Source organism: Pavona decussata, unplaced genomic scaffold (genome assembly GCF_977016875.1).
Source record: "Pavona decussata unplaced genomic scaffold, jaPavDecu1.1 SCAFFOLD_187, whole genome shotgun sequence".
Lineage (NCBI taxonomy): Eukaryota > Metazoa > Cnidaria > Anthozoa > Scleractinia > Agariciidae > Pavona > Pavona decussata.
Genome location: NW_028145596.1, coordinates 359,647 through 383,174, shown reverse-complemented (window position 1 = coordinate 383,174; position 23,528 = coordinate 359,647). Strand labels below are relative to the sequence as shown.

At 40.0% G+C, this 23,528-nt stretch overlaps 2 protein-coding genes across 2 annotated transcripts; one reads left to right on the top strand and one right to left on the bottom strand.

Annotated features, from left to right (window-relative positions):
* Positions 1-2,896: 2,896 nt before the first annotated feature.
* LOC146462461 (uncharacterized) lies at positions 2,897-13,511 on the top strand. Its single transcript, XM_085085602.1, has 6 exons — positions 2,897-2,933; positions 3,690-4,364; positions 8,315-8,431; positions 9,316-9,384; positions 10,404-13,247; positions 13,297-13,511. Coding segments are annotated over exons 1-6 (3,744 nt in total). The 3' UTR covers positions 13,299-13,511.
* Positions 13,512-15,378: 1,867 nt separating this feature from the next.
* Positions 15,379-21,258, bottom strand: LOC146462460 (general transcription factor 3C polypeptide 2-like). Its single transcript, XM_085085599.1, has 6 exons — positions 21,186-21,258; positions 20,191-20,345; positions 19,059-19,157; positions 18,319-18,546; positions 16,722-16,838; positions 15,379-15,584 (listed from the first exon to the last, which is right to left on the bottom strand). The coding sequence occupies exons 1-6, from the start codon at positions 21,229-21,231 to the stop codon at positions 15,489-15,491; spliced, it is 741 nt and encodes a 246-aa protein (XP_084941725.1). The 5' UTR covers positions 21,232-21,258; the 3' UTR covers positions 15,379-15,488.
* Positions 21,259-23,528: the final 2,270 nt, after the last annotated feature.

Genomic DNA, 23,528 nt, shown 5'->3' with positions numbered 1-23,528 from the left:
GCTTAATTAAAGCAACGACGGCGTCGACGGCAACGACAACGCCGCAAAACAAAAGGTTTAATGAGCAAAAACAATCGCTCTGCACGTGCGTTTTACATTTTGGTACAATCTTTGCCGTCCTCTGCAAAACAACAACGTGAAATGACCACATTTAAGGTTTTGTGGAGAACGAGAACGCACGACGGTGAATTTTTCATTTTTTTTCTTAACTTGTACGCCACTCCTGTCAATTTGGTTCCTGGATAGTTCGCCATTTTTGTAAAAGTTGAGAGAGTTGAAATAATCGCGAAGTAGCACAAATGAAATAAAGATATATTTTCAGGTGACGTTTTCGTTGCCGTTGCCTTCGTCGTTGCTTAAGCTCCCTATTTACCGGTAGAACTAAAGAGAAACCTCTTCTAACAAGAGACAAGAAAGTGAAATTAGAAGTCAACAATGTTAAAACACCTTTTGCTCCCATTTGCATCTCATTTCAGCTGTCATTTGCCTCTTTGATGTATTAAATTCATATATCTCTGGAATTATGGTAATCCTTTGGTTATACACGTCTTTAAGACCATGCCATTTTAATCTAGGAATGTTTCATACTGCAGGTAATGGTCTTAGGGAAAAGTTTTAAAATTTGTGCTTCAAACTATCTCCTTTGTTGGACCTTGAACATCACATGCATGATGCGTGGATCCGAATTTGCATGAAGTGCAGACAATGTCACCCACTCAGACACAATTTTATTTTTTGTGAGATCCAGAAGTATTAATTCTCAATCCGTTATCCATTCTGAAAAAAATCATTAGTCAGATCTCATCAGATTGGTGGTCTAAAATCCCTTAGCAAGTTACACAATCTTGTGTGTTATGTTAACGTTGTTGATCCATTTTGGCTGTTTGGAATATTTCTTACACTGTACATGTAAGTGATTTCTTAGTGGCCAGCGTCTTTTGTGTTTCAATGTGACACCTTATAGCCATGTTTAATTTTGTTTGCAAGCCATCACATAATGAAATTAAATACAGTAGAACTCCACTAACACTGTAAACTTGAACTCCCTTCTAACTCGAACAAAATCTGATTTTTCCTGGACTTGACTCCAATGATTTTTCTCAGTCATTTTCTACTATCTAACTCAAACTCGAATCAAGCTCTCTGCTACGGTGTAACTCAAACCAAGTTTAATCTTCCTTTGCTAAGATTTACCTACAGCTGTAAGTAGCAACTCTTTTAATTTAAAAGAAAAATTAAAAAATCCAGTTAACCTCTCCATTTCAGAACATGATTAGCTGATTGATATGCCAGTCTTTAATCTTTAATTTATTGATAATGTGATTGTAATGTATGCTAAACTACCTTAATTTTATGTAGATCTCGTACATGGGAAAGGAAGACTAGAGGGAAACCTCTTCTAACAAGCGACAAAGAAGTGAAGTAAGACATCAACAATGCTATTTTTTAAATAGGTAAGATTTAAAACTTTTATTAGCACTTTTCACTTCCCTTTACATCTCATTGCTTCTTTAATGGATTAGATTCAGTCACAAGTTTAATAACGAGGCATCATGTACTTGTATAGTGGAAAATTAGTGGGCCATTTACAAGGTTCTCCTCAAGTGCTCACAACCTGCTAAAAAGCCAGCTGCTTTGAATTTTGAGCCTTTTACTTTTTGGTGAAAAGACTTGTATAATGTACTTGGGGTGTGCAAAGAATGCCAGTTGTGGAGTTGCGAGTTACGAGTTGGAGTTGAGAGTTGGCAAACCAAGAAAATGAAAACTTCTTGTCAAGATGGTGTTATATAAAAGTTAGGGATCGCAATGACGTAAAACCGGACATTTCAGAAAAAACACAGTGACTCCCGGGGGGTACTTTTGTCTTTCATCAAGTTCAGTTTTAAGATCTGCCAAGTTGCACCCAGAGGGTTTAACTTAAAGACAGGCTTTGTCCTTGTAGTCAGAATGCTAGGGTAGTCTTTATACAACACAAAACGCATGGGAAAACATCACTGGCCAGTTACTAGTAGTTTCTTTTTGATAGTTAATCCAGAAACAATAGGTTTACTTTTGCACGGTAGCATAAAATACATGTAGCACAAAATACACTCGGGATTGTCCTCCATGGTGTACCGTCGTCAGGGAAAAGGAGAAATTAACTTGCATGTACACATCACAACATTCTATCAGAGTTTCTTGGATTTTTCCATGCGTTCATTAAACCACAAGTAGCAACAGTGTTGGGTACTCCCATATTTTAAAGTGACAGAATGCTTACAAGTCTGAAGTTTTGAAAAGAACCCCTAAGAGTGGTCTACATGTACTTTTTTGGCTGTGGGTTCTTACTTAATTTAACCTTTAAAAGGTACCAAAAGAAAACTAGTCAGATTCTTTTTTTTTACTATGATCTAGGATATAAAGTAATGACATAGATCCCAAACACTTCTTTTACCCAAAAAGGCTCTGGGTGCAAATAAGCAGATATAAAACTGAACTCCATAAAAGATGAGAGTGCCCATCAGGGGAGGGGGGGGGGGGGGTTGGTCGTTTTTACATTTTTGCAATCTCTAACATATATACAGTATGTTATCTTGACTAGGATTAGAAATATCTTCACTTGATTTTCTAGGCTTGCAAAGTTCTCACAACTCCAACTAGCAACTCAGAGTTAATTGAATTCAAGTTATGACTGTGTTTGAGTGCTCTTTACTGCATGACAACATTTTAAAATCCTACAACAATTTTTAAAAGTATGGAGGTAATAATAATTGGAAGTTTATTTCCAATGCTTACTGACAGGGAATCTGAGAAGCACTCTGTAGAGAAGGAGAGCCTGGATGATCCTAGACTGAGAGCTTAAAGATTGATTACATGGACCCTGAGAGTGGGAGTATTGAAGGAAGGTTTTAGAACAATGGAAGGCAAGGATGACAACTTGGAAGACATCAGAGGTAACTACATATAAATTTAATCAATGAATTTTCTGCGTGACAAGAGAACTACAATCTTGAGCAAAACTAGTTGAGAAAAATGTGGATTGTGTGCATAAATCTCCCTTAAAGTCAGAACACTCCTGTGAAAATTTCTTAAGGACCCTTAAGATTTCACAGCAGGAAATTGAAAAAAATTAAGTCAAAGCCTAATACACATTGACGATCGTCTGTGTTTGAGTAGTTTTAACTCAAGAACTAAAAGGCATTATATTTAGTTATTTTACCGACGAGGGTTAGAAGAACGTAGTTTTGTTCTTGAATATTACATTTTAGAGGACTTCAATTAATTGGTTCATTTAGAAGGAAAACTGTGTTTTGATACCATATTACATGATTTTAGTAAATGATAACCCTATATGGAGCCGTCTTAATTAATATTGGCTATCAACTGTTAATAAAGTGGACAAATTCATGAATATGAAAATCCATATAATTTATCTGAAACTGTAATAACATGGACGTACTGATTTCCTGCCAAAACCACAGAAAACAAACTTTTTCTAATTGCTTATGAGATCATGTGGGAGATTAAATGCCTGAGGTATACATGACGTCTACTCAGTACTTTATTTCTGTGCAACTGAAATATTGTACATGTAAACAGTATTTTGTTAATAATGTTTGAATTAACTTATACTTTCTGTATAGTGATATTAATTAAACAAATAAAAATGTATATTTTTATTTTCTCTATTTTTGCTTGTTTTCCGTAAGGTGCCAAAACTAAGGGGAAGAAAAGCTCTTTACTGCAGTCTGAAGATAGCCCTCCACAACTCAGTATTAAGGTTCCAAAGACAAGTGAGCTTCCAAACACCAGTGAAAAATGGAGTGATGCTCAACTACCAATTGATGTTCTGCTACTGACGGTGGAGGACTGTGAGTTCTTAAGCTGTTTCCATTACCTTGATAAACCTTTCAGGAGTTGGCACAACGAGATTGGTTATGTGTACTTTGGATCAACTGGAAGCGGTGACCAGGAGAAGCTGAAGATTGCATTAATAAAATGCTCCAAAGGGTCTGCAGAGCCAGGTGGTTCTTCAACAGCTGTAAAGAATGCAGTGAAGGTCTTGCGTCCCAAGGCTGTATTTTCAGTGGGTACCTGCAGTGGCTTAAGTCCTGATAAAGCCAAACTAGGAGATGTCATCGTATCTTCCAAGCTAACAACACCTTCTGGCTTCAAAACACCTGTAAGCAGAAATATTGGTCAGCTTATCAGGCATATTGTCGATGGCTGGGTTGCTCCTTTGGAAAACCCAGATGAGCGAGAAGTGAGAGTGCACCGTGATGGTGATATTCTGAGCCAGCGACAGCCACCCAGGTCTGGTTGGAGGCATGAGGATGTTGTTCAGCAATATCCTGAAGCTATTGCTATTGAATCAGAGGGTGAAGGTAAGTGTTTTAAGAAATTTTTTGCATCCTTTGGTGATCAATTTGTGTATTGCCGTAAAGTTCCGATAGTAGCGACCCTCCGAAAGTAACGTCACCCCCCGAAAGTAACGTCAAAACTTTGTGGCTTCTAAGAAATCCCACAAATAGCGAGCCCCCGAAAGTAGCGGGTCCCCCAAAAAGTAGCAAGACCAAGTTTTTTTTTAGTCACGTTATACAAATACCGAATGCATTTATTGTTTTCCAATCCATAGTCAAATTTTTAATGTACAATACTAATAATTTCGTGCAATGACAAATTGATCACGATAAGGCACTTTACAACAAGGGAAAGCCTTAAGCCAACATTCGTCCTTGACATCAGTTTACTGATGTTGTAAAACTAAATGATGTGAAAACTAAACTGTTTTAATTTCGTATTAACAACAGCCGGAACGTTTCTTCAAATTTCAATTGAAAACTATATATACTGCAGTTTAAAACGCATTAGTGTTTTACGGATTAAAAGCACTGAGTTTCCTCCCCAAGTCAGAGAAGAATTAGATTTCCTCTACCAACTTCGGCTGATTCATTCATGCGTTCAGTAGACCATCGATGTTTATTTCACTCTGCTACCAGAAATGGGCGGTGCAATATCACATTTCACAAATGAATGGATAACTAATGTCTTTCAGCCGACGTGAGATCTCGTGCCATGCCGTGCTCACCCATTTCGTGAAAAGCACACGCCAAGCACCAGCGCTTACTTTTCCTCTTATAAATAACTCTGGGTTTGCGAACAAGTGTTCCGTAGTGAGGTCTGTCGACACTCTTCTTTAATTCTGCATTGAATGCAACATCGAGTGGTTGAATCTTGCTCGTTGCGCCTTGTGATGCAAGCCCCAATGTCGTCTGGCACTCTTATGTCAGAACGGTCTTTATTGTCTGTTGATTATTTTTCATTTCGGAAAAAAAAAAGAGCTAGCGCTAGCTTTGTTTCATGGTTTTCGTTCCCTGAAAATAACGACCCCCAGAAAGTAGGGACTCCCCGAAAGAAACGAGCCCCAAAGGCTACTAATTCCGAAAGTAGCAAGGGTCGCTACTATCGGAACTTAACGGTACTTGTACAAAGTAAAAGTCTTTAATAGCAACAGTAAACTGAATTTAAGGACGTTGCCAATTACTTTTGTTAGAGCGCATACACGTATGTTCTGTGCATCTTGAGATACTCAGGTTCTCCTTATGGGTGGTACCTACTAATACAGAGACATTCTGCGTGGTTTTAAACTGTGTAGAGAAAGCAGAACTTAGCAAGTGATTTTGCCAATAAATGGTATTTAAAAAGAAAGTTGGGGTTAGCCATACATTTTTTCAGAGATTCATGTAATAAAGCTTCAATTTGGAAAAAAAAACGCCATACATTGCTTTGTATTTTTATTTTTTGCGTTTTAGATTAATTGGTGGTTAATTTTCTCTAAAGAATGCCTTTCTACCCCCAAGTTTCTTTCTGGATTCCAGTTGCCCATATTAAGATCTGCTTTTCCTACATAGTCATGTACTTTTGTGTAGGAGGGACCATCCTTAAAAATGCTTAGAGTGTATCTTACTAGACAGTCTATACTGTGAGCACTTAGATGCATCCACTTACTCCTTCTTCTTAATACTGTATAGCTATTACCTATTGGCTAGCTCCAACCTTTCCTCTGTAGAGTAATAATATATAATAACCATAATAATAATAATAATTACAAGCTACATGGACATTATTAGAAACAACAGGCAAGAAGAGCTAAGACAGAATATTTTTAAGGCCTGACTCAATTAATCATGTCCTTCAGCCAGCTTTTTCAGTGATGACAATTACCTTGGCTATAGTGCGGCCATCCTAGGAAAACACGAGGGTCGTTAAGAATGTTTGCCACAACAGAGGCTGCCATGGTACTTGCAAAAGCCATCCAGTCACCACTTGAAGGCTGAGTTAGATCTCCAAAACTGGCCACACCTTTTACTATCACCCATTCTACCTTGTCATCATAGGCTGCTGCATAAAGACCTGAAATAGGAAGAAAGATTGTTAGAATACACTATTATTGGCACGCTCTAAAAACATTCATGATTCAAGGCAAGTGGTAGGCATGTACTGTAATTAGGCATAGTTGGGGAGGGGGAGGGGGGGGGGGTGAGTGAACAGTGTGAGAATATTCTTGCTCCACCCCTCCCCCCACCTATGTCATGCTTCATGACTACTGAATAGTATGAACTCACATTGTAGTCAACAAATTGGGTTTGAAAATTTGGCTAGCGCTTATAAAATATTGCAAGATAAACATTTTTTTTGCATTCAACTCTGACTATTGTAACCTCTCAAGTGTAATATGAATTATTAAAAACTGGATCATTGTATAATGCAATTCGAGGAATTTGATTGGCTTAGCGGCTATGGTATATGAGCCATTATACCATGGCCGAGATATGGCGACCATTAAATTGTCTGCTGGTTGTTCTTGCACAGCAAAATCAGTAAGATCTAGCAATATTTCTTGATTGTTTTTAATAAAACAATTATTCCACTTGCACTTGTTGGATATGAGATGATTATAGCCAACTCGGCGCTACGCGCCTCGTTGGCTATCTATCATCTCATATCCAACGCGCGCTCGTGGAATAATTGTTAATTATATATATGGTTATATACTTGGTTATCATTTTATTGAATGAACATTTTATGGTTTCGTCTCAAAGGAAAGAGTGAATTTTAAATGTGGCTAAATGTAATTATTTTAGGCAAGGTTAAAGTCAAGACAATGCCTGTCAGTGGTCGCCTTTCATCGCAGCTCAGGGGCGATCTTTGAGCTATCTGCTGTAGGCGCCTCATGGTTCTCTTTGCATTTGCTTGCTTGCTGGCCTGTGAGAAAGGCCATTTTGCTTGCTTTATTTTCATGCCTTCTTCCCTCTCTGCCCTCTCTTAGTAAGTATTGCACTGATTGGGTTCAGTGTGACGGTGCCTTTGGTGGTGGCTGCTCGCAGGGTTGCCATAAACCTCCTTCCCCATGCTTCCTGGCTCCACCAACCTTTTAGGCACCAGCTCCCAAGCTCATCAAATAATTGATGAGTTTAATTGCTCAAGACCCTCACTCTTTACCCAAGGACAAACCAGAGGGGACACTGCCATTAATACTAAGGGTCTTTTGTTATAAAGAAAAGTCAATGTCTTGTCCAACTTTAAAGCCACTGAACAAAATAGATGAGGCTACCAACAGTGGCAGTGACTATCCTGCTTGGGTTGCTCAACATCTTTTAGTCAGATAAAACAAAATGTCATGTCCACTTGCACTGGAACTCTAAAGTGGCATTGTGATTAAGTCTGTGTCAAATGTTATCTTATCTGATTTCATTTGGCGGAGTACAAGTCTGAGTGGACTGAGTTTCAATTCTACCACCAGTGTACACTGAAAAAATCACTTTGAATCCACACATGCACTGGTGCTACAACATTTAAAACAACTACAGAAAAAGGGACAGGAAATTTGGTCACGCGTGAATTTTTGTTGTCTGTTACAAAAGTTCAGAGTTGCTGCCTCATAGATCTATCCTGGGTGACTACACAAGTGAAAATTTTTTTCAGCACATGCATGCAAAGCAATAATTCAGGAAATTATGCCACCTTTGAAGCACATATTTACTTGTGTATAGTCTTGGTGTTAACAAGGAGAAAGAGTAGTGCCACCCTCTCCCAAATGAACAGGTATGGTATTGTTAATATGGAATTAACAGCATGTACAGTGTATAGTTGTTGCAGAGTCTTTCTATACAGTGTATCTTATCAGTTTCGTCTTGCCAATAAACCTTACACATGCGTGTGGTCTGTGTTTTTATTTTTAATTTAAAATCTGATCAAATTACAGTTGATACTTTTGGTTGGAAAGGATATCATGCAAAAAATTTACCAAGTTGTGTTGAATGTTGATCCTCAGGTGACATCAGCGAGCACATGAGCACTGAAATGGAAAAGTTGAATATTCTCCATAGCCCAGGAAGAAATGATAATGAACAAACGAGAAAAAGAAAGAGAGAAGAAAACGAAGATGAAGGTCAGTTCCAGTTAGCTGCGTAAAAATCGACCTGAGAATATGATTCATGAAGGGATGTCAAACGGTCTTCGAACTATCTGTTGATAGTTGGTCTGTGAAAGAATAACAGGCATCAATTTCAGGGCTTTCATTAAGATCTTGCCCAGTCGGGCAAGAGGTTATTGTACCTGGGCAGGATACTGTACATGCACACTGTAGTTAACTTGGATAATTATGATCTATTATTCTCAAATTCATTAATAATTCATCAAGAGAAAACAAAGGAAATCACTACCGTGAAGGAGATTTGGAAATGTGATCTTAATTATCATAAAATTTTGCGAACTTTAGCCTTGAATTTCTCCAAGAATTATTGATCATTTGAGAAGCCATATTAAATACTCGAAAGTGTGTTTCATCAGATATCCAAACACCTCGAAGTCATTTAAAAAAACTCGGCTGCGCCTCGTTTTTTCAACCTACTTCTCAGTGTTTGGATATCTGATGAAACACGCTTTCTCGTGTTTGATATATTACTTGAAAACATGGTTTGCGATGCTAAAAGCAGCCGGGCAAAATTGTGTTCACAGACGGTCGATTCCCCCAGTGACTGGCCCTTATTGAACCCCCTGCAATTTGTGAAATGATTAATTTGTAATGCCACAGGTGTGGGGTAGAGACACTTAGTCTCTTTATTGGACAATGGTTTGAAGCTTGCAAGAAAAAAGGGAGGGGAGGTGATAAGATAAGATGAGAAGGAGACGAAATGAGGAACTTACAGGGTATCAAGTCTGTGAAGTACATATTTCTTCACTCGCGTCAAATTGAGAGCCAAAGATTTACGTTTTCAACATTTTCCTTTTTTCTCCCTTCCTTCCTGCTTTGTTGTGAATGTTGATCTTTAGATGACGTCAGCGAGAAAGTTGAACAGACGAGAAAAGAAAGCAAGAGAAGAGAACAAAAAGAGGATGAAGGTTAGTTCCAGTTCACTAGCTTCATGTATATAAAAGACAACTTAGTAGACTTCATGGAAGCAGTCTGAATACTTCGTCTTTGTGGACAGCGAGAACCGGCGGTTCTCGCTGTCCACAAAGACGAAGTATTTGTTTTTGTGAATGGAATTCCAGAGAATTAAAAAGAAGTTGCGCAAAACTATTTTATTAATTATCAGTAATTAGTTATAAAAGTGGGAGATATACGATGCGATACATGCAAAGAAAAATGTCACAACATTAAGAGCAAAAACGTTTCTGGGTCGTTTTCTTTTCACCGCGCGTGGCCTGGTATAATATTCAACAACAGCCCTGCTGTACAATTCCTGATTGAAAGTAACTAAAAGTATCAATCAGTCCAAAGCAAAAACGTTGTGAAGAATCTAGACTTGACACTATTGCATGTAAGTGTCGAAGGTGAGGAATTCAGATTGGAGGAGTTGCAAACCTGTAAAAAATTAGTTTTCTAGCAAGAAACGTGGATAAAGAAGTCGGGACAGTAAGAATTGTGGATATAAGTCTGCTTCTGAGTCGCAACCAAAGAATGGTCTCGTGTAGAGTTTAACCTTATAACAAAAAGGAAGTGGCACGATTTAGTCGTCTTTGCAAAATTGTCATAAAACCATTCTTTATTGAGGCTATGGCTCGCAGAGTTGTTTGTAATACCCATCTCCCAGATTGTCTTAATCATTTAATTAATTAATAAATTACTTTACTTTTTTATTTATTTATTTATTTATTTATTTCTTTTTTGGGGTGTGTGTGTGGGGGGGGGGGGGGGGGGAGGGGGGGAGCCGTTGGCTACAGTTTGGTACTGAAAATTAGCAAACTGTAGTTTGTTCGAAGAGCGAGACCAGTACAGAAAAGGAATCTGGCGGTACGTGAAATAGAATATCACCATCAGATTTTTATCCCCAATATATTCGGCTGCGAAAAGCTTTTTCTTTCTACAAATTGGGACACGTACGGTATGTTTGTTCATTTCCTTTTCCTCAATCCAGATAATTTGCAACTGCAAGCAGCAGTACAAAAGATAAAGGACGATATCATAGCAGACACGGAGCGGCTTCCAGATCTTCAACAACCCTTCAGAACTAATCCGGGTGAAGGCCCAGAAGCAAAAGATCTGAGAACGGACCAAATATATGTAAATGCAGTAATTCGCGAAGGCAGAGTGGACTATGACTTTTCCACAGATAGATGGGAGCAACTCAAAGTGTACCCCGCATCCAATGCGAGTCAGTCCAAGTCTGTACGGCCAGAGGACATCTTTGATACGCAGCACAACAATGTTCTCGTTGTTGGTCGTCCAGGCATTGGCAAAACGATGCTGTCTACTAAGCTTCTTCGAATGTGGGCATCTGGTAATCCCAAGATGAAAAAGCATTTTGACATGGCCTTCCTTTTGAAATTCAGGCACTTAAACTCGGAAACAGACCTCAATCTTTATGAGCTGTTGGATTGCGCGGAAACAGTAGGACGTTTGGATGACGAGGTCTGGAGCTATATTAAAGAGAACCCCACCAAAGTACTTTTGATTTTCGATGGAATTGATGAATTCTCTGCAAGGTCCGACCTAGCCCAAGATGACTCACATTACAAGAACACTGGGGAGACGAAAATGCCCCTCCGTTGTCTCTACTGCAAACTAGCGTCAGGAAAACTTCTCCGTGGTTGTACGGTGATAACGACAACAAGACCTACTGCTGTGGAATGCGTTACAAACCTAAAATTCAAAAGGACAGTTGAAATTCTTGGATTTACATCTGAGAAAATTGAGGACTATGTGGAGAAGTTTACAGAAGATGATCACGTCGCGAAAGAAACAATATGGCAACACATCAGCACAAACATAAACCTCTTTTCACTGTGCTATATCCCAGTGAATTGTTTTATCATATGTCATTGCTTGCTACACTTGATAACGATCTCTATCTTCGGTGGAGGTCTGCAGCTCCCAACCAAGATGACCGAAATTTACAGCATGACCGTCAAGATTTTCTTCTATAGGCACAGTCGTGATAACAAATACAGCTGCTCTAAAACCGACCTACGGAAGTATATGTACAAACCATTTAAACAGCTTCATCCCGAAAATGAAATGGTGTTCAAGAGACTGGGAAAAATCGCTTTTAAAGGCATTAAACAAGGAAGATTAATCTTTGAATCAAGCGAAGTTGATGGACTGGAGGATTGTGGACTGCTTCACCGTTTACCCGACGCCAAGCCCCGTTCACTTAGTGAACAGCCTAAAGCACAATACTGTTTCCTGCACTTAACAGTGCAGGAATTTTTCGCTGCTAAGCATGTAACGGACACCATGACTAAAGAGGAATTGCGAAGATTTGTTGCTGGTCACATCAACAAAGGTGCATGGCAAGTAGTGATACAGTTTGTGGCTGGGCTGTTGGAGCCTGATCCAGACCAAGAAATGTCCAATGTTGATATTTTTAGTGAACTTCTTCCTGTGTCGACACAGGAGGTACGCGAGGCTCCCTGGGTAAGAGATGGAAGAACACTTACCGCCTGGCCTGCTGAGGAAGACAAAAATTTAGCCCTGAACGTATGTAAATGTTTGTATGAGATCAATGCAAAGCAGCAATCTACATTACAAACCAAACTGGCAGAAATGAGTTTTAATGGAGTATATTTTTCAAATTGTTTGCTAGCACCTATAGAGTGTGCAGCTGTACTGCATGCTCTTAAAATTATTGACAGAGAGTTATTCTTGTTTTTATCAGAAAACGTTTTTGGTGCGTTAGGTTGTGTAGAGGTTGGTTGTGCACTGAAAGATGTAAATTTTAAAGTCACTGACTTGGAACTCGATGGTAACGGTATAGGAGAACAAGGAGCAGCACACCTGTGTGATGCACTAAAAGATAAAAATTGTAAACTAACGTACTTGGTCCTTAGTGCTAACGATATAGGAAAACAAGGAGCAGCACACCTGTGTGATGCCCTTAAAGATGAATATTGTAAACTCACTAGCTTGTACCTTAATCATAATAATACAGGAGAACAAGGAGCAGCACACCTCTGTGATGCACTAAGAGATGCAAATTGCAAACTCACTAACTTGGACCTTGGTCAAAACAAAATAGGAGACCAAGGAGTAGCACACCTGTGTGATGCACTAAAAGATAAAAATTGCAAACTCACTAACTTGTACCTTGTTGGTAACAAAATAGGAGACCAAGGAGTAGCACACCTGTGTGATGCACTAAAAGATAAAAATTGTACACTCACTAACTTGGACCTTGGTCATAACAAAATAGGAGACCAAGGAGCAGCACATCTGTGTGATGCACTAAAAGATAAAAATTGTACACTCACTAACTTGGACCTTGGTCATAACAAAATAGGAGACCAAGGAGCAGCACACCTGTGTGATGCACTAAAAGATAAAAATTGTACACTCACTAACTTGTACCTTGCTAGTAACAAAATAGTAGACCAAGGAGTAGCACACCTGTGTGATGCACTAAAAGATAAAAATTGTAAACTCACTAACTTGGACCTTGGTCATAACAGAATAGGAGACCAAGGAGCAGCACATCTGTGTGATGCACTAAAAGATAAAAATTGTACACTCACTAACTTGTACCTTGATGTTAACAAAATAAGAGACAAAGGAGCAGCACACCTGTGTGATGCACTAAAAGATAAAAATTGTACACTCACTAACTTGTACCTTGCTAGTAACAAAATAAGAGACCAAGGAGCAGCACACCTGTGTGATGCACTAAAAGATAAAAATTGTAAACTCACTAACTTGGACCTTAGTGGTAACAGTATAGGAGAACAAGGAGCAGCACGCCTGCGTGTTGCACTACAAGATGTACCTTGTCAAGTTATATTTTAGTTTCCCCGACAAACGGAAAACCCGTTAGCAAGAGAGAGCGGTGTTCAATTGAGTATCACAAAACCGTAACCAAAGTAATAACTGTTAACATACGCGAAAAAACGTAAACAACACAATGAATTAATCAACCGCTAAGAAAACGTTAGTAAATGGCATTTAACGCGGAAAACCCTTCTAAGCAAGTCAGGATTGTTTTTGATTTAATGTCTAATAATTGAGAAAGTGGCCAACTTAACCATTTATAGACCGAAGGAAAGGAAATGAGAAATGTTTACTTTGGAAGCTCAATTGAAAAGCGCTCTAACAATCAATCCGATACTGATGTATTTAGATATGAAATACCTGCGCAAAATACAAGTGTAAAAAATAATTTGCTCTGAACATGGCTCTCAGAGTTAACACCCAAAATCCAAAATGTCTTTTTCCTGTCAGTGTCAATAGATTCCATATTTATTCTCAACAGGAATGTATGTGTAAAGGAACAAATAAACGATTGAAGTAAACGTTTGCCTTTTTTTTTTTTTTTTGCTTGCTATTTCCTTAGAGACCGTACACACCCACAGAGAAAGAACAGACGACAAAATAAAAGTACTTTCCTCTCTTGGGAACGAACGATAAGAAACACGAAAGGACAACAGGAAGGTTTGGACGTATATGGCTGGTGTCAAATGACGTGAGGTCGAAGAACTTGAAGCACCACAGGGTGAAGGATGTGTCACTCACCACTTGTAGAATTTTCCGGGAGTTATGTCTCTTTATAAACGAATGTTTGGTTTATCAACGGCGTTGAGAATTAAAAATTAATTGGCCTCCGTAAAGAGATTCGAGTGCTGACGTTTCGAGCCGTAGCCCTTCGCCAGAGTGAATCCAAAAAATGGGTCTGCCGAAGGGCTAACGCTCGAAACGTCAGCATTCGAATCTCTCTACGGTGGTCAATTTACCTTTAGTTTTCAACTCTGTTGATAAACCAAACATTCGTCGTTTCTACTCCCCACCGATGCAGTACCACAGTTTCTTTAGAAACCAACTTCCTTATCCATTGACTCTTTATAGTCCGACAGCAAACTTGAGCGTTTGCAATTTAAGAATGGCGCCCTATTTTGCTACTGCGCATACGTTCAGCGCATCTCGGAATTGTCCGAGAAACTCTGATTTTTTATGGACTGGGGCTACTAAGTAAAAGATATTTTTGCGCGGTTTATGTCTATGCGGGAAGAGAAGATCTTGGTAAAGGTTACTAAATCTGTATCAGGAAGTACAATCCTACCCGAATATTTGAAAAAAATGGCCGATGAAAACTTGGGGCGCTTTTCTGGAAACGACACCGAACTGATCACATGTTTCATGGCCCCAGCAACGCTTCTTCCCAGACTGGGGAGAATGGTACGGATAAACTGTTAACTTTATTCAACATGCCTCAAAATTTACAAAAATTAGTATTAGAATGTTACTGATTAAAATATAGCATGGCGAATCTTTTCTCTTTCAGTGCAAATAAACTGCTGGGTTTACAGGAGGATGGCAACATTGCAAACGAAATCTGAAAACAGCAAATTTGTGAATATCTCTTAATCAAGAAAGACATATTTCTTGCACGAGTAGTTATTTTAACTTGATTCGACTCTTACCCCTGGGATAGGCCTGCTTGAAAGTGTTTTGTTCCGAGGGTTTCCCGAGGGTGGTAACAACAAGAATTGAACCGCGCATATATGAGAACTAATGAGAAGCGTTTTCTTGGGGTATTGTTCATTGTGCTCTACATGGCGAATTGAAGTATGAGCGCTGAAGTGAAAGCTTATGAGCAACACAGAGCTTCTTTTAATTAGCGTGCAAGCAAGGGTCTCAGTGCGACATATATTTGGGGCGAGCGGCGAGCGAAGCCAACGGCGAGAAGGGGCGCCCCAATCCTCTCACGGTTGGCGCCATGCACGGACGCTCTAGAGCCCAGATCGGAGAGCTTGCTTGCAGGCTACTTTTAATTGATGTTTTGCCACTTTCAAAGGGCAAATAATTTTAGGAAATTACATTTTTTCTGATGAGATAACCGTGGATAAATAAGTTATTTGATTTGATTTGAAAGGGTTATTCAAACGAAAGTGCGTTGCTTTGTATAATTCACGGAAGGTACATCTTCTCTCTTCTCAATCCAGTGTCTGTTCTCGCTCTTTTCCTCTGACGCCCGCATCAGAAGATTGATGACTCCTTACTTAACACCAGCGTTTCTTCACTCGATCTGTTTGACTAAATGGAGCCTTGCCAGACCAGCTGCGCCTCCTGAGGCAAGCCACGAAAAAGCTTGCTTATTAGGGTTGAAACGAACCTGGGAAAAACAAAACTTTGAACTGAGTAATAAGTGTTCTAATAATAACTACTACAAGAGAGTGTTAATCGATACCCTTTCAAGTTCAAAGAATACATTATCATGATGGACTAAAACACAGCCAAAGAGGTGCGGTTGTGGAGTGGTGGGGAGGGGAGGGGGAGGAGTCCTCACCAGTTTTCTACGGGGAGGTTCCTCATCGAGGTCCAAACCCTTAACCTGTTATGAAAAGAAAAGGTAATCCTTTCCACATACCTAAACTTACAGTTCTCCCCCACGGTCGCGGTCGTCTAAACTTTATCTCCTAAAATACCTTCCCTTTAATATACCTCCAGCTTGAATAAAAGGCACCCTTTTTGGGTGGGCTCGATGGCCAGCCACTGTACGGAAAATGAGCCGGCGCCCTATCTTCGGGGCCTTCCCGAAAAGTCCATTATAGGGAGTAACCCCTCCCCTTGCCTGCGTAACAGGTGTAACCGTGGAGGGCGGGGAGGGAGAAAAGTGAAAAAAGAGTGGGAGATTGGGGAGAGGGGAGGGTCCCCCCGTTTCTCTCACTTTTTCTCGCTCTCCCACCCCCTCCCCCTCCCCGATTACGTCTGCTACGTAGGCTACCCCTCCCTCCGTGTGTAAGGGTTAGCGGTTTAGACTCAGAGGTTCGGTAATTCGCGGCTTGGTGGGTCTCTCGATTGCCGTGTTGTTTTAGGGCCGGTCTACATGGAAAGAGGAGGAGCCTGCAGAAGACGTTATTTTTATTATTTTTGCGTTTTTTTTTTCAGGCGTGCGGACAATCTTTCCGAGGAAAAGATCCATTAAAAATGCATTACCTGAGAACGACGGACTCTTGGTGTAGATTTAAGGAGTAAGCCGGGTTATTTCAAAATCGGATCTCCAAACAGGGGGACCTATCCAAGAGGGGAACAAAACAGAGAGGGCTGGCTAGCTTTTACGGTGGGTAATAAACTGCGTAAGCTTGTAATCCATTGCAAGTGGATAAAGAAAATGTAATAATAATAATGATAAAAAATGACGCTTGCAACACAAATTACGACACAACATTTTTTTTTTCTACACTTGCTGTAAGCTGTGACAGGAGCACAAGGAACACGTTACATCTAAAAGGTCACGCAATCTCCCTACCTTGTGTATTGCCTGGGGATTGTACAAACAGTCATACGGGACATTCTGCATGGAGTCTGGATTTAAAAGACGTTTAACATCTGGATCGGACTTGGTTATAGCATTTGCAAACTCAAGCTACAGAGACAAAAGAAGATCATGTGCACTGCTTAGTAACACACCATAACAGCTGTTATTATGGCTCCACAGTAGCGTTGAATATTGAGGTCAGTTCTTGCTGGTTTTGCGCCATGACCTCCCGGACCGCTTACCTCGTTATAGTCTATTCTCTGGCCAGTCACGTGCGAATGTATATGAATAATGCAACAAAAGGAATTCCGAGAATGATGTATTATTCATTGGATGACACAGGCCGCATAGTCGGAAAAAGAAAATCCGAGTGCTCCTATCAGGAGTCAAACCTAAAGCCTTCCGATTAAGAGTTCGGATGCTCTACCACTGAGGTTCAAGGGACTCGTAGGAGCTAAGGCCGTTAAACTGGGTTCATGGGACAAACATCTTGAATACTGCTAGGATTGGAATGTCAATGTGCGGCATATGCGCAATGGAAATAAATAAAAGCAAGACTGATTCCACCTGCATGCAATTGATACGTACAAACATACATACGTACATGCATAATCTTTATTTAAAGACGACGATACTCAAAGCTGTTAGCTTGTGGGGTCGTGTGTTTACTTCTAAACTAACCTGATCTACATTACATTAGAATATTTCAGGTATCATAATAGTTAATAGTAGGTTAAAAGTAAACAAAATTGTGTTGGTATAACCCCTCTCTTATTTCATTGCTTTTAACTTCTATTGATGGCAGCAATTACCCTTCAAAATGATTTCGATTACGAGCGTACTTTTAATGAAAGACAAGCAAGAAGTTTCGACGGAACAAACTAGTCTAAACACCAACTGTTTGCTCGTTAGATTTTCTGAAAGTCCTTCCCTTCCTCTTTCCTAGACTAGTTAGCAAGTCTAAGTATTTTTCACGGTGATTCCTCATAATCTACCTGGGATAAAAAATTGTGCTTTAAAAAATTAACCCAGTCGTGAATGAAAACTTCAACATAGGTCATGCACGCTTTACGTGCCTATGTTTTTTTGCTGTTGGATGGAGGGTGTGCAATGAAGACACCATCCTTTGAGTTTGCAGTGGTTTGTTGTGGTTTGTTGAGTTGTGTTCGAGTATAGTGGTTTTGACCATTTCCCTTACTATACTGAAAATTTCGACCAAATTGTAGTCAGCCCGGTCGTGAAAATGCGACCTTATCTGACGGCACACCGCCATTAGCCATTACATCCTCAAACTTATTAATAATTCATCATTAGAAAACAAAGAAAATCACAACTGTGACCGTGGTTTGGATATGCGTTCCTAACTACCATAAAATTTTCCCAATTTAAGCCTTGAATTTCTCCAAGAATTATTGATAATTTGAAAAGCCATATCAAACACTCGAAAGTGTGTTTCATCAGATATCCAAACACCTCAAAGTCGTTTAAAAAACTCGGCGCTTCTCAGTGTTTGGATATCGGAGGAAACACTCTTCCTCGTGTTAATTTGATCAATTACATGAAGAATACACATAGATGAGCGACTTACAGTGTTAACATCATGAAAGACCAGTTTGTGTTGCTGAAGAACTTCTTGAGTGGATTGATGAAGTGATTCCTTTTCCTTTCCAACAGAGATTCCCACTTTCCTTTCCTTTAATGATTCACCAGTGTCCTTATCCTCGAGTGTCGTGGTATCTTCTATTTCTTGGCTACCATTTTCGTTACCAGGTTCTGATGCATCTTGGAGCTTTTCCAAACTTACCCTGTAAATGCCCTGTTGACGAACAAAGAAAACTCCTTTTAGTCAATAGACAATCAAATCTCTACATCAGGGTGAGGCTGCGCGGCCGAGTGATTAGAGGCGCAGACTTGTAATCTGGAGGCCCCTCATGTTCGAGTCCCCTCTCTGACAGTCATGTCCAATATAGACAAACTGATTCGGTTTGAAAAAAAAAAACAGCCTCACGATCCGTACGGAAAGACGATCCGTACGGAATCTTTTCGTGTCAAATGGAAAGGCTTTTTCCATTCGTTCCAAACTTGTAATCTCATTGGTAGATCAAAAGACGTACGTGATGACGCAATGATGACGTAAGAAGACAACACAATTGAGATTTTGTACAAATGGAGTGGAAACGGAAAAAAGTGGAGTACCTCCCGAACATCATCCGTTTGCTCAGGAGAATTTCCGTGTGATCCTTCCAACCGCCTGAACGGAAAATTTGGCTAAATGGACAGTACCCTTGCTGTTCGACAACGCACGAAATTCAAGCGCGATTTACTTACAAACTTAGAAAACGTTTTTCTCTCTAGGTACACTCCTTCTACTTCACCCGCGGCATCTGCACTTGCTGAAAGCTTGCTCCAATCGGAAACGGACACAGTCTGTCGGTAGCAAGAAAACAACACAATAAAAGGAAGTTCATCTTAATAAATAATTCATAAGCCCATTGACCTATCAAATGGTCGATAAAACATCACGTGCAGTGGTTTTAAAACCCGAGAAACCTCCTCCTTATTAATAGTATGAGGTGTGTAATGTTTTTCTCGTATGCTCATTTCCAACGTTCACAAAAGCATCATTGTTATGAACTCTTTGACACACGCTTTTCAAGGAATGTTTTTGAAGCCGCGCAGCACGTGTTTTATTAGCCTGCGAACGCACACGTATTTCCGGCAGTCGTTTCGGCGGAGAGAAGCGACAACCGGAAATACGTCTGCGTACGCAGGCTACTGTTTTATCGCGATTTTAAACAACTCGGCTGCGCCTCGTGGTCTTAAATCCCGATAAAACACTGCTTTCCGTGTTTCAAACATTACTTAAGAGACGGTAAGCTGTCATTTGTTGTCGTGGTTAACTCTCTTTCGTCAGCTAGCCCTCTTTGGTCTAGTGAATATAGATAGGAGAAATGAAGCAAATATCCCGGGTTCGAGGCGGACACTAATTTGATTTTTAAACTTCTTTTACCATTTAAAGTAAGATTTCTGTTGCGTAAATATCATAAGGTGTACAGCCTTGGTTTGGAGTATCCATTGAAGTAACAACCATGGGGAGCGCAACCTGGGGAGAGGGAAAAAAACTACCGACAGGACGGGGAGTTGGGGGAGAAAGGCGATAAAACCTGACGAGTGGCCCCCTCGGTAGTTTTTTTGCTCTCCCCAGGTTGCGCTCGCCATAACAACCAAGATGGCGGCAGATCGATCAAAGCATACGATCTCGACAATCAAACGCAAAGATTGGAGACTGTGTAGAATGTAGCTGGAACGTTAAATGTGGAGTAGCTCAAGAAGTCATGGAGCTGTGCCACAAAATTTCCAGAATATCCGCGAGTGCCACTGTTTCGGTAATAAACCGGTAAGACCGGAAATTCTGGTGAAGTGGAAAGCAGTTCTGAATAACAGACCTGTAAACACATACCCAGATTGGACAGTTGTGATACGATATCTTCAGTGTTTCACCCATGAAACAAATGTTTCTCACAAGACTTGGAGGTCTAGCCGTTTGGAAACAATCATCTTCACAGCTCACCACGTTCCCAAAGCTAGCAGGCCAGTGTATTTCATTAGCTATCCCTGTCAATGAATAAATTATGAGGGTCATTAGATAGCGCGCATGTTATGTCTCATGGTATTTTATCAGCTGTCTCGACAAAGGTTGTCCAAAAAAAAAAATGCGTAAAAGCGTACGCAACAATGCGGAAAAGTAGTCTGGGAAATACCCAATACAATTCAATAAAAGCTCAGAACCCATGACGCCCGCCATCTCAAGTCGTCGCTGTACAGTCGAGGGATTATGGATTCTGAGCTTTTATTGAAAGTTATTGGGTATTTCCCAGACTACCTTTCGGCATTGTCGCGTACGCTTTTACGCTTTTTTTTTTATGATAACCTTTGTCGAAACAGCTGTATAAAGAAAGCATCTACAAGAAGTTAGGAACATTTCTAAGCTCCACTCACCCACCCTACCCGTAAACAAATTCAGGGCACTAGAGGATGTTCACAGTCTGTTGGCCTTGTTACATCTAAAGTGCTGCTTTTACATCTCCATTGGCAACGGAACCGCCATTTCTAGAGCTAGTTCCGTCTTTCCATCCGGATCAATATTTAATTTAATTCAGTTTATTAAATCCGGTTCCCAGGCAGTTTTAGCTTCTTTGCTGTTTCGGGGAATCATTTCCTTTTTAATTAAATATTAATTAATTAATCAAGTTTATTCTTTTCGTTTATTAACTTTAACTTTTGTTATGTGTACAATGAAGTGGGCGTGTAAGAGTAGTTGCACAGTCATACCTCGGTTATTTGCTTGTTATGGGCGTGTTATAGTAGCGGCAGAGTCACACTTCGTTTTTGCCTAGTTTTGAGTAGTAGGGGAGGGGAGGGGGGGGAAGTGTTTGAGTAGCATCACAGCCGTACCTCGTTTTTGCCTAGTAACAGGGTATAAGGAGTCTTGAGACTCCATAACTTATAATATCGATCGTAACTACCTAAAATAAAAACAAAGCATTAGCAAACCTTGCCATCATAAGCGAATAGAGTGAAAAAACCACAACCAAAGTAATGACTCTGATCAATCAAGAGACGTCAACAACACCATCAACCAATCAGAACTCGAAGCAAATACAAGCAACTGGCGTCGCACGCGGGAAAACGCATCCGACGAAGGCACTATTTGTTTTGATTCCGCTTCTTAATGGCTGAGAAGGTGGCGCGAGTTTGTTAACCAATCACAGAGCACATCACAGAAAGAGAATTGAAAACCACTTTAACATCCGCATGTGAGCTTGTAATAAATCTGCGTGACAAGCCTGTAAACTCCCAGTAGTTTACGTTTATTAAAACAGATCACTACGCTTGCACAAATCGAGATACACTGACGTGACACATTTGAGGTACAGGTTCTAAAACACAAGGAAACGAAATATACGATGTACAAATGGTAGCTACCGAAAATTAACAACATAACGACGAATAGAACAGGAAAATAATAAAATACCTCGGTAGTAGGCCAACGCAGCGGATAAAAGAAGCCCAATTTGGCCTCATGAAAGACAACTCGATTTACAAAATTGCTTCACTATAAAAACAAGATCTCATGTGATGGTCTGAAAACACTTGAGTACTTATAACAACACTTGTCCAGTCCCAGTAACGCGCGTTCAAATAAAGGAAACTCGTTCCTACAAAGCCTTTCGAATAAACCTGCTAATGAAAGTCCTCCTCACAAAAACAGATCAATGCAGAACAGAACCGTTCCTAATAATCTGACAGAACTGTAGAGCGGTATTTTTCAATCCGTTTTATAAGGATTGCAAAACCAGCATTTCTAAATTCCAATTTGACCTGGAGAGTGTTAACAGTTTAATATGAATGGTGGTTTCTTCTAACAGTTAGAGACCCAACAAGACCTCTCACACCAAAATAAATTTCACGCCAGAAGCCACAGCTTCAAAATGGCTCTACTCTCCAAATACCTCACATGTCCTGCTCTGCATGGACGTCGAATCTAATCCTGGCCCCAATGTATCTCTGACCTTTCTCCTTCTACCAAAGAGCTCTTCAATAAAGCCAAGAAAAGCAAACTGAAACTTGTAGGTTATGAAAGTCACCACATTAACTTCACAATCTACGCAACGAACAATTTGATTCCGAAAGGCTTACTTTCTAAATGCACCCTAGCCATCCGCTCAGACAACATCCTCTTCTGGAGAAAAGGGAGTGAAATCTCAACAACCTCGCCAGAAAACAACTCAAACTCCGGTTAGAAGAAACCCGCAATGATTTTCATATTAAACTGTTAACAATGCTTTTAAACAATCAGCTTGAAGACCAGCGAGCCTCCGTCCGTTAATAATCATTCAACGTGCACCATCTTAACTACTCTCATTGAAGATATGGCATTCAACCTTAGCAAAAATCTTAATTCACTCCGCACTAAGAAAAAGCACATGCCTCCAACTGACATCAAGAACGATGCATCTAATCAACCTGTAGCAAAGAGCCCAACATCGATTAATAATGCGAAACAAAATGCTGAAAATACCATCACTGTACGCATTGTCACTACTGCTCCTTTCGAACCTCCCAACAGAAACACAGCCAACTCCACTCCTAGAACACCAACGACCATCAACCAACACAAGAAAGATCGCAGAACCCGCTCCCAAAACAAAAACATATTACACCCACTACAAGACGAGGAAACAGTGATCAACCTTTCTACTGTGCATGTGCGACTTTCAAACTCTGATACCAAACTATTATCACAAGAACTGACCTTCGTTCCCACCTCCAAAAGTATCAGCTGCATGGTCAGAAATACAGGCAGATATCAACGATTTTGCAAGACGTTAACGACTATAAGAATTGTTTCAACAACAAAACTTAACTGATCCAAATCTTTCATCTGATGAAGTGAAGCGCTTCAGATGCAAGGGATCATGGACTCCTCCTAATGGAAGAGACATAGCCCTTGACACTTTCATCATTGCAGTCGAAAATGAGATCATGACCTCTAAAACAGCCACTATCACAACAATCTCTCTATGGAGGAACGCAAAGCTCTCACAAAACTCAGGAAAAGTTCAGATATAGTCATCAAACCAGCTGAGTAAGGGCTCTGGAACTGTTATAATGGACTACTCCTGGTATGTTAATGAATGTCACAGACATTTTAATGACACTAAATATTATCAAAAACAGTCTTCGGACCTTACGAGCAAAATACACGAACGCGTCAAAGAATACACTACCCGTTTA